The 12,225-nt window shown below is 44.8% G+C and overlaps 1 protein-coding gene across 4 annotated transcripts in view; it reads right to left on the bottom strand.

Moving 5' to 3' along the window:
• Ppp2r5e (protein phosphatase 2 regulatory subunit B'epsilon) overlaps positions 1 to 7,599 on the bottom strand; it is a 145,292-nt gene extending 137,693 nt beyond the window's left edge. For 2 of the 4 annotated variants that reach the window (XM_048415378.3, XM_085697526.2), the window contains exons 1-2: positions 7,187 to 7,599; positions 4,870 to 5,033 (exon numbers count right to left, since the gene is read on the bottom strand). In XM_048415378.3, coding sequence (XP_048271335.1) covers positions 4,870 to 5,026 — 157 coding nt within the window. In that variant the 5' untranslated portion in view covers positions 5,027 to 5,033; positions 7,187 to 7,599. Of the gene's footprint in view, positions 1 to 4,869; positions 5,034 to 7,186 lie in introns of those variants that run through there. The other 2 variants (XM_048415376.3, XM_048415379.3) reach the window with 2 other exon arrangements.
• Positions 7,600 to 12,225: the final 4,626 nt, after the last annotated feature.

The following is a 12,225-nucleotide window of genomic DNA, read 5'->3' as shown; positions in this document are numbered from 1 at the left end:
TATAAAGCAGAGAGTCATCTAACTTAGACACACTCCCAGACATACACACACACACACAGAGACACTTGTATGTACTCTTTCACAGAAATAAAGTGTTTGTTTTTAGGGGCTGGAGAGATGGTTCAGCACTTTAAGGGAACGGCTCTTCCAAAGGACTGGAATTCTATTCTCCACACCCACATGGTAGCTCACAACCATCTATAACTCCAGTCCAAGAGGATCCAAAGCCCTCTTCCGGCTTCTATGGGCATGGGCACTGCACACACATGGTCCACAGACAACACTGCAGATCAAAACACCCACACACATAAATAAATAAATAAAAGGGGAAAGGAAGTTGGGAGACAGCTCAGTGACACAGTACTTGCCCGGCACACATAAGGCCCTGGGTTCTCTCCCAGTACCACAAAATTTAAAAAGCGTTTTCATTAGAACCAATTTTACCACAAAGAGACAAAGAATTCTTTTGGTTGAATGGTGCCTCCAGTCACCGTCGTTCTTGAAATGTCTGAACTGTGGAGCCAGAAATAATGACACCACCTTCATTATAATCCCATCTTCAAAGAGGTAGAGTTTTTCAAAACTCTTTCACTCAAATCTAAACTTGTACAATCATTTAAGAGGAAGAAATAAGGAAATAAAGGTGTGGACAGGACAGGGTGAGGGGCAAGAACCACGAAGTAGGCACTACCTCTGCTCCCTATTTGACAAAGCACTGAGTTAGCCAACCGGGATAACTGTCAACTGCTCCCTGAACTGCGGCAGGCCCAAAGAGCATCCACAGCAACCGTGCGGTGGGGAGGCTTCCGCGCGTCTCTAGTTTCTCTGAAGCAAGGTCTCACTGTGAAGGCCAGGCTACCCTTAAACTCACAGCGCTGGTGTCACAGCCATGTGCTACCAGTGGTGTCGTTCAAATCTTGACTTTAACATAGATAAACAGATTAACTTAAACACACACACACAGATAAATACATAGGCACCAAACTTCTACGGGGATTTCCTTATCAGTAAGATGGGTCCTTACGGTTCCAAAGTTTCAGGTAACTCCAAAAACACTTTTGATAACAAAATAAAGAAAATTCAAATATGTGTATGTGTAAAGGTCAGCATATCATTTTCATTAGAGATAGCTGAGGAAAACGTAGGCCACTGTATACATGTGCACAGGACCACATACTAACTACTGTTGCTTTCTACAAAAAAATAACTCCAAGGACATAACTATAACAAAAGACGCAAAACAGAAACTTTCTCTCCATTTTCTGTAACAGTTTTCCAGTAGTCAGCCCTCCCATGTAGTACACACACCATGTAGTACACACACCATGTAGTACACACACGAATATTTATTCAGGCAAAACACTAACACATACGTTCAAAAATACATCTTAAAAACAAAAAGAATATTAACAAACTCTGATTACAATGCATATTGTACTCACACAAGCCTGCGTTAGTCAGGGAAATGCTATAGAAAATTAAGTCCATATCTATTCTTTAGCATTTATGTACAGTTCATTTGGGTTTATTCTGGGTTTTCCTAAAATAATGCCTTAAAAAAAATCCTAGAAAGGAAATTCTTCCTGTATGTTCTTTCTATTCTGTAAATTACTTCCCACAAGTTGGTAAGAACATAAGGCAAAAAAATCAGCCGATCTGCTGTGAGGAGAGCAAGCGTCAGTCAAGCACCTCCCAGTCCCTGCAAAGCCCAAGAACACACACTCCTCATTTCTGCACTTCCTCTACTCTCGCTGCTCTTTTCCAGAGAGACAGAGGCCTACAAAGGGAACCCTTGCTAGACCCTGACCCCTCATTGTGTTAACAGGACTCACATTAACAGCTAAAATGGTTGAAGACATAAGGAACAGTATGTGCTGCGTGTACATATACATGAAATACTGCTCAACCTTAGAAAAGAGCAAAATACACAAAGATGCCACAACATGCATGAATCAACATCATACTAAGTGAAATAAAGCAGTCACAAAAGGGCAGATACTGACCCTCACAGAGGCACAGAGAGGAACGGAAGTTGCGAGGGGCTGACAGGGAAAAGGGCACAGAGAACATGAAAAGACAGTAGGTGGATGGCTGTGATACACACACAATGGAAATGTATTTCCTGCCACTGAACTGAAACTTTAAAAATAGTTAATGAGCTGGGCCTGGTAGTGCACACTTTTAATCCCAACGGTGGTTAATGGAACACCTATGTCTATTTTAATTGTGCATGCTCAAAAAGGGAGGGAACAAGAAAATAAAATATGTGTCAATATTTTTCTCACACATGCCTCTTACATCTTTTCCTGAATGCTGTTAATGTCCTACATGAGTCTTAAGGAATAAATATGTACTGATTCAGCTATTAAATTCCATCTAAACCTAAAACGTTTAATCTGGCCTGGCTGGAAATAAAGTTCTTCCCCGATATAGATGTCAACAGCTATCCCATGTCTACTGCAGACTAAATTAGTTATGAATCCAGTATGTCTCCCGACCTCTCGACTTAGTCCCTAGGGTTTTCCTTCATATTTTTTTCTATAATCTCATATAATCTATTCTCATCTTTCCTAACAATATCTTAAGTCAAAAATCTAGCCAGGCATGGAGACAAATCCTAGGGAGGCAGAGGCAAACAGAGTTTCAGGCCAGCTACATAGTCGGACGCTGTCTCAAAAACAAATAAAATAAAAAGGTATTCTCTCCCTTGAAACTTCCCAGAGCACATCCTCACTACCTGGCAGACAGACCATACTTTTTCCTTTCTTTTGTCAGTACTGTAGCTCAATCCAAACTCTCAGGAACGCTAGGCAATGCTGCTGGGGTTAAAGGTGTGTGCCACCACTGCCTGGCCTGGATGGCTGACTAGTGTGGTTGCTTTGCACTGACCTTCAGGCAAGCTTTATTTATTAAAACACATATAATATACCACTATACAAGTGTCCTACCACTAACACCGTCCCTAACTCCATACATCATCTTTCCAGAACTCACCACTCACACAGTTTCAACCAATACAAGTAACACTGGGATCTTCTTTATGAATTGCCACCTCTTGAGAAAAAGTGTTCCCAAAACATACAGATGTACATGCCTTTGATCCCAAAACTAGGGAGGCAGAGGCAGGCAGAAAAGGAAGAAAGAAAGAGTTCCCATAGGAAGACCAGACACCTGAAATACCCTCAGCTAAACCTGAGGATCACATCAGCTGTTCTAACAAAACCTTCTGATTCTACACACCGCTGCAGAAATAAGAATGCATTTTGGCCAGGAGTAATGATGGTACACATATGCAATCCCAGCACTCAAGGAACAAGAAGATCATCACCAAGTTCAGGAATAGACTGGTCTACACTGTGAGTTCCAGGCCAGCCAGGGCTACATAACAAGACTCTGCCTCAAAAACCAGAGAAAAAAAGGAAGAAAAGGAAGAGAAAGAGAGGGAGGGAGGGATAAGAGAAGGAACGGAGGGGAGGAGGGGAGGAAGGAAGGAGGTAAAGAAGGAAGGGATGAATGTAGATTAATAAACTAGTAAACCAAGTTGTCTGGTTTCCTCTGACTACTGAAGTCCACGATATCTTTCACATCCCTTCTTCCTCATCCTTAAATACTTAAGATAAAATTTTACCTTCAAAGATAGATTCTGATGTTTCTACATACACCAGGTATAGATCTGATTCATTTCAAATAACTCCTATTCACAAACATGAAGCAAACAGATAAAAATTAAAATGGACAGAGTGACTATCACATACCAAAACAAAAAATGAAAGGTATATAAGTCAGAAAGAAAGTTCAGCGCTCCCATCAAAACCTCCCTCTTATGTACTACTGTATATACGACACCTCTAATCCAGCATGTGGGGAGTAAAGGCTGGGGACCAGAAGCTCAAAGCCAATTTCAAGGTTCAAGACCACAGAGTTCAATGCCGACCCTGGCTACATAAAACCTTGTCTCCAAAAACTGAAAATCCTTGTTCTTAATATACCGTGAAAATTAAAATATCGTGCAAGTATGATCACTAAATACTCGTATTGTGTGAAAATGCAAATGCAAGCCGGGCAGTTGTGGTCCACGCCTTTAATCCCAGCACTGGGGGGAGAGGGAAGGGGCCAGAGGCAGGCAAATCTTTGTGAGTTCGAGGCCAACCTGGTCTACAAGAGCTAGTTGCAGGACAGGCTCCAAAGCTACAGAGAAACCCTGTCTCGAAAACTAAAAATAATTAATGAATTAATTAAAAAAACTTAAATGCATGTTATCAGCTATAAGTTCTACTTCCTGGGTCTTTAAAATTCAATATTTTCAAACTCCATTTCTTTTCATGCAAATTAGTAGTACTACCTCTTTTAATGGGGTCTACTTTCCACCAAAACAGAGCAATTAATAAATATCAATAAGTAAATCAAGAATTTAAAAACATAGATGAGGTTAATGAGACAGTTAAGCAGATAAAGGTGCTTGCTGCCAAATGGAACCACTTGAGTTCAATCCCTAAAACCCACATGGTGGAAAGAGAGAACCAACTCCCACAAACTGTCCTCTGATCTCCACGTGTGCATAATATGCAAGTACACACACATACACACACACACACACACACAATGTTGGGAGGAAAAAAAAAAACCAGACATTTCTACAATTTAGTTTTCCAGCTTATCAACTGGAGAAATTCACCTAAAGAATGGTAAGTCTCTTTGGATGAGCCCTTTAAAAAGGAAGAGCAGGTAGCCTTAATCCCACCCCAGGAACTGTGGGCCTGAAACCCGTTAACCCTCCAAGCTACACACCTGAGGTTAACAGATAGGAACTGCTCTGCAGACACTGACCAAGGAGCAGAGTGTGGACTGTCACCTGCTCAGGGGCCTTACCTTTCAGCAGCGGCAGAGGTGTGAGCTCAATGGGCTTGCCTTGAGATCTAAACTGTGAGGAACTCTGCGACCTCTTCTGTCTGGCTTTTCTGACGGACTTCCGAGAAAATCCGTCTACTTTATCCACTGATGGAGGAGTAGTTGGTGCTGAGGACATATCCCTACTGAAGAGAAAGAACTGACATGAACATGGTCCCAAGGTCAGGGTATTTGTGTTGTACACGTTTTAAAATTCCCATATACAATATTCATGAAAATGAGAATATATACCAAAAAAAAAATCAATTAAGAAAAGTCTTGTCAAGGAGAAAAATATAAAAAGTAGCATGACTGCCCTTAAACAAAATCAGGGCTCTAATGCATCACTGCTCCATTATAATAATTAAAAAGATGTTAGCCGGACTTCAAGTGTCTGTATTGTCCGCCCACTTTAACTGCACAGTTCTTCCCATCTTGGGATTCCTGAAGTGATTTTGGAGCTATTTGAAAGCTGGAAAACATCCACTGAAACATTTTCTCAACATATTTAATATTATGAATGGGCTAAAACCCTTTCTGCATTTCAAGAATCTACACAAATGAAGCGAGGTACAGTAGTGAGTAATTCCAACACCCAAAGAGATTAAGGCAGGAAGGGTTATGAGTTCAAGACCAGCCTAGGCTACACATAGCAAGTTTGAGGCCAACCTGGGACACACAGTGTGAGAGGAAATTTTCTCTCAAAAAAAAAAAAAGAAAAAAGAAAGAAAAAAATCTGACAGTATCTGACAGCAAGGTGAAATGCACAATTAGAGACACTGCCTAAACAGGACTTCGGTACAGTGTGCTGTGATTGCTATTATGAGCTACCACACTGCAAATGAGGACAGGCTACTTTACTTGAAAGAGAACACACAAGAGGCGTAATTAAAACTATTTCAAAGAAGTCTTTTTAAATGAAGCCATCTTAAGTTATTCAAGTTTAATAAAGAAAACTATGATAAAACCCAGCACCAAGTTGAACGGAAAACATAACTTCACAGCCTTCCAAGATGAAGCTGAGCTCAAGTTCAAATACTGTTCCATTCCATCAAACCGAAGGAACTCCCAGAACAGCTTTCTGCAATCTTTTTTAATCTTCTGAAATTATTCAAAAGGATAGATGCTAAAAGTCCCAAGCATTAAGCTCAGCTTCATCCACCAAACTAAGCAGATGTCATCATCCAGGTGGCACTGAGGCGCCATGAAAGATTAATGGCAGACGGGGTAGACAGAATGCACAGACTCAAGTGCTAAAACGCAATCACTCAACTGTCACACCAACACCTAAGACAAGTGTCTTTCTAACTTCCAAAGAGTAAGATCCCAAACAGTCATGTGGATTACCTGGATCCAATAAAAACAACATAAACCTGGAGGAGAGGGGTGCAATGTTAAGGTTTCGTTTGGAATTTTGAAGACTTCTTAGCTTTTTTTCATTAGAAAGTTACTTTGCTATCTAATTTGAGCTTAAATACAACGTGACAGGTTAAAAAAAAATGGAACTGTAAATTATAAATACTGCCGAAAATGTCAGATTACTTTCAAATATAATGATCACCATCAGCAAGAAGTCCCACATCACACTGCTACAGTTGTAAATTTAGGGGCGTGTATTGCGATCTCGTATGTGATTATTTAGATTTCATTCTGCTCCCAAGAACACAGGATTTCTGCAAACCTCGTTCCTCCATCATCCATCCTGTCTCTCTCTTCCCTTATCTTTAACGATGATCTATAGGTAGCTTTCTTTTTAATCGTTTGCCTCTTATGCGCGCAGCTCGGAATAAATGTCAAGGATCTCCGCAACTCTAAAGCATTGCAGAACTGATGATAATAGAGGGGAAAAGGAAACAGGTTTCACCTGGGCCACTGCGCCCTCAGCTTTGGCATTCTCCAAACAGCAGGCACAGCAGGCAACCGGGGCTTTTCCAAGGGGAAAAGATCAGGGAAGTGGCCTGTTTGTCTATAGGTATGTTCACGTAAACCCCAAGCCCTGGAGAAGCTGCGCGGCCACAGAATCTTCCTCGCTGCTCCCCCCACCCCCGCCAGTGGATAAAGGGGGGGGGGCAAGAAAACGCCTCAGAAGCGGCGGCAGGGAAAGGAGCCGGGAAGGCAGAGTGGAAGAGAGGTGGTGGCCTCCAAAGCCTCTGCAGGTAGATCAGACAAGTGGGCCGGGAGCTTGCTCCCGCGCACCCCACCCCGCCGCACCCCTCGGCCGCCCGGGCCAGGCCTTCCCGAACCCGCCGCTCCGCAGGCTCCCCGAGAGGCAAGCCGCGGGACCGGGAGCTGAAGTTACCTTGAAGCTCCTGGGGAAGAATCGAAGATGATCTGTGGCTGCACCGGGAGGGCGGCAGGCTAGGGGCCGCGGCGGGGGCGGGCGGCGGCCCGGGACGCACAGGGGGAGGTCCGGGCAGCGGCGAAGAGCCCCGGGCTATGGCAGTCCGGGGCGACGTCCCTCCGGTTCCGCGGTGGCGGCGGTGCTTCTAGGCCTCTCGGCTGGCCCCAAATCTCAGCGCTCCAGCAGTGGCAGCGGCGGCCTCACGAGCCTCCCCCGCGGGCCCGTCCCATCAAATCGGCACCGACCCGGTTGCGGCTCGGCCGGCGGCTCTTCGTTCACATTCCCGGCGGGCGGCGCCTCTGCTCGTTGCACCGGACCCGGCGGCGGCGGCGGCGGCGACGCGGGGAGGGGGAGGAGGGAGGAAGCCTGGATCTGCAGCGGCAGCGAGCGCGGGAGTCGGGAGGAGGAAGCTGGAGCGCCGGAGCCGCCGCTGCCAGAGCCGCCGTTCGCTACCCGCGCAGGGTCCCCGTCAATGCCCCTTTCTCTCTCCTATTGTCAATATCACCGGGCGGCTGAGTCCATGGCACACGCGCAACCGAACCTCCTGGCTGGCAGAGCCCGCCTCCGACGCCCGCCCACTGGAGACTTCAAACGGGAAGCGAGACCTCATTGGTCCGCGAGCGCCTTCACTCCCCGGCCAGCATGTTCGGCTGAGATCTAATCGGGGATTGGCGGCGCGGGGAGGGGCGGAGAAACAGGAGGGGTGTGAAGAGACGAGGCCCTCGATTGGGCGAGGCACCGGGGACCCGGATGCAGCCGCGAGCTCGGGCGGCTCAGTCGCGGCTTCCGCCAGGGCGTCTGAACTGGGGAACTGCGGCGTCTCTTGGGCCTGAGAGGAGCGCCGCGGGCGCGTCCCGGACCTGGAGCTTCCGCACGGCGGGACCCTGTGGACGGCGAGCGTCTTCACTGGGGGTTATTAGGGCTCCAGTGCGGCAGCCCCGGTGCCTCACGGTTCAGCCCGCAGAACCCCACTCGGCACGGACCCCGCGCTCCCCTGTGCCATTCGTGTCATCGCGGCGCTGGAAGCCGGCCGAAAACACCCCAGTGGCCTGCGCTCAGTCGCGGGGAGGCCTGGCCACGGGTTGGTCTCTCACCTGGTCTCAGCCCCCCCGCAAAAAAAATCGTTCTGATTATCAGCTCCTTGATTCTCCTGCCGTTCTCGGTAGAGGCCAGCGCTCCGGTAGCTTCTGCAGATGGGAGCGCTGTCACCAGACTGCAGCCTCACAACCCGCATTCACTGTTTCTGGGCTCCGAAATACCCAGCCCCCAACTTGACAGATTTTAATTGACAGTTTGAGCCTTGAGTTTATAGAAATGACTTACCTTTATCTAGAACGAGTACTAAAATACTTCTTACATATGTGGTTTTGCATCGTTGGTGAACCCTAGGCCAAATGGTACATTTCCAGAGGATATTCTTAGATTGTCAGTCAATTTGAATGCAAGCTGCATTTGTTATGGGGGGGGGGGGGGGAAATCCTTAATAACTAACTACAAGCATCAAACTACCAGTTGCTCAAAATTTGGAAAACTGGGAAGGGACATACAGAAGAATTCATAATATTCATAATCCATCAACCCGAGCTATCCCCTATCGTTCTGTTGTAATTTTAGTATTTTTGTTATTTCATATATATTATTACATATACGTATGTTCTCTTTCAAACTAGAATGCTTCATCCTGTAGACTAGTTTTCCCTCTCAGTATCACGTCACGGGTTCTGGACAGTTAGGGACTACACATATATATAAAGCTCTCTAGCACATGCACAAATGATAACAAAGCATTCGCGTTTCTTGTTTATGTCATTTGTTGCAAACTTCTATCCACTTGGGTAGAAAAATAATTCTGTACTATGAAAAAAAATGTTACAGCCATGAGCTGAAATGGGAAACACAGAAAGATGACTTAAATGAAAGCAGGCTCCCCCTATTGACTTCAGACAATTAGCTGCTGACCGGCTGTGTGTCCCTTTTTTTTTTTTTGTTTTTTTGTTTTTTGTTTTTTTCTCTAACAAAGTTCATTACCCTAGGCTGCATACCTACATAGAATTCCTGTCTAGCTCCTGCCTTCAAGTAACTTCTATTCCCATACCTCGGTCTTTAGAAATGTTTAATATCCTAGCCAAACAGAGCCTGTTTCCTCAATGTCGGATTGGTAAATGCGAAATTAAAACGAAGGAAGATTTTGAAGCCAACTCAATTTCCCTTGGCAACAGTTGAACCGTTCAAAAGTAGTGCACGTTTGAAATGCTCACAGCTGTTGCTTAGAACATTTCACATTTTGTAGAGTGAGGATTGTGCTTGCAAATTATGGATGTCTATAAAGACAATTCATTTCAAAGTCATTTCATTTTCTATAAAATAGCTGAGCAACTGAAATGAGCAGGTCTTTTTAATGTGGAAGCATCCTTGCTTATATGAGATTTGTTCTCTGGACCAGTAATTTCATAAGGAGATCCCAGGGGAAGTGGGTGTACTCTAAGGATAGTGCAAGGCAATCCACTTGCAATTCAGAAGGAAAAAATAATGAGGGCATCTATGTTCAAATTTAAAAGGCACTAAGCTCAATATTTTATATATAGAATGAAAGGTCCTGCACTCAGTCCGTGGAATGAACCATGGGCCTAGAGCAACATGGATGCCCTCAGGGAAAAGCAGGGAGTGCCCATCACCAGAGAATAGCAGAAAGGGTCTCTTCTACCTGTGTGACAGCCTGTGTTTGCTGGATTTGATTCTAGGTTTAATTAAACTAAACCCACAAAGCAGACAAATAACCTTACAAGAGTCTCACAAAGGAACCACAGAGCAAGCAAATACTAGAACTGAGACTTCGGTTATAAAATCTCTGACAGCCCTCCTTCAGCGTTAAAATGACAACCTAATAAGTCCAACCATATTTTAACTTAAATATCAAAACTATTTGAAATGTACATTTCTATCCACCGTCACCAACAGTGAACTATATCCTATGTACAAGTGTTATGACTGAGTCATAAGATAATGAAGCTAATGTGCCTATTTTATGAACAAATATTTAGGATATGTCCTCCCAAAACTGTGGTGATACAAGGGTATGAACAAAGAAAACTTGATACTGCTATTCTAGACATGAGAAGAAAAGCATTAGAGCCATGGGGAGGCCATTATCACGTGACAAAACTCAGCTCCTTTTCACCAAATGAAAACTTTCACCATCCAGATCTCAAAGCTGAGCTTGTCAGGGGGGTGTTGGCAGCTTGATCACATGATCGGAAGACACGGTATCAAGTTGTAGCTACTTAGTGAGCTACAGAAGTGCTAAGACAAGCTGCAGCATCGTGGGATTGATTACCTATTAGGCATCCTCTTCAGAGATAAACTAACTGAATTTGCCTGGGGTGGGGGGCAGGAGTACATGGAGCTGGTTATAGACTGAGGTGAGCAACCTGGGAAAGTTGTGACAACAGCTGCTAGCTCTCTTAGGATGACGGGGACAGGAGTAATCCACCCAGCTACTGTGCCTAAGGAACTGATGTCGTATTTCTTTGAGCTGCATTTATCCACTAGGAAACTCCTTCGGCGGTGACATTTCCTTGAGTCATAATTTTAATACTGCAGTTACATTTTCAGATGAACTTGAAAGGTTGGAGCTCTTTTACAGCTTCCTGTGCAGCTAACGTGGCTAATTATGGCCTGGGGTTTAAATGGCGATGTGCTCTAGCTCCCTACTCAGCAGCTGGGAGGGAATCTAAACTGACAGAAGCGCCTATCACAGGACCTTTGCCCAGTTATTTTGAGTTTCTATGATGGAGTCAGGAAGGGAGAGGCTTTATCACTAATGGGGAAGAAGGGGAGGGAAGAGCTAGGGACATGACTCAGTCCATAAAGTGCCTGCCCTGAAAGTATAAGGCCTGAGTTCAGATCTCAGCACCCACAATTAAAACAACAACAACAACAACAAAAAATCTGTGTGTGGTCATGTGTATGAGCCACACCCTAGCACAGGAAGGGCAGAAGGGCAAATTCTCAGACATCACTGGCAGGCTAGTCTAAGCCAACTGGTGAGCAGGGTCCAGAGTGAGGCTGTGTCTCTAAAGATAAGCTGCAAATGCCAGAAAAGACCTGGTGTTGACTTCTGGTCTTATACACATACACACACTCAGGAGAAAACAGGAAAAGAAAGCAAGTTTCAAGTATACTTTATTTCACAGAGAATAAACCACAAAATAAGGTACCAAGAAATACTTTTGCTTATGAAATTGTCAGTTTGCACAATTAAATAATATTGAAGCCATACCTAATAATAAGCATAATGAGAATGTAGACTCTGGGGTCAGAGGTCATCCAGCTGGCCCCAGCCTTGGTTTCCTCACAAATAAATAAGCAGACTCCATTTTAACTCAGGGCTTAGTCTTAAGACTTACATGAGGGTCTGTATTTACTACAGTGCCTGGCATATTATCTGTTCAATAATTACTATTACCTCAATCGTCCTTTCCCTTTTTAAGACTCTTTATCAATCTAGAAACTGTTAATATCCCCCCCCCCCCCGCTGACCTTCATAGTTTTATTCTGGCGTACCTCCTGTGACAGGAAGAGGACAAGGAGCTAGGAAAGTGGCGGCATGCACTTCCACGCTAAGTGTTAGAGCGTGTGTGGGAGCATTCATTAGCAACAGCAGGGCTGCCTTTTACAATATCTATGCATTTCTGAATTGTTTTAAAAAAGATCAGTTGATCTCGATCTTCATTTCTAGGAGGTTAAAACTCTTTTTGCTCTCAGCTTTTCTCTTCCTTCCTGTAACTTCTAGACCTGTACTAGGGGGTTGGGCATGGTGGCACACACCTGTAATCCCAGCACTTGGGAAGCTGAGGTGGGAGAATGGTAAGTACAGGCCTGCTGGTGTTACAGGGGGAGAGTCTGAATCCAGCCTGAGATCCTGGGTGGCTTTTTCCGGGGAGAGGTGAATGAATTTGCCCCAGGTGGGGCACCAGGACTGGACAAAGAAAATTCCC

This window comes from Myodes glareolus, chromosome 11, assembly GCF_982192425.1.
Source record: "Myodes glareolus chromosome 11, mMyoGla1.1, whole genome shotgun sequence".
Lineage (NCBI taxonomy): Eukaryota > Metazoa > Chordata > Mammalia > Rodentia > Cricetidae > Myodes > Myodes glareolus.
The sequence above is the reverse complement of the archived record's forward strand: the minus strand, read 5'-3'. Positions and strand labels throughout refer to the sequence as shown.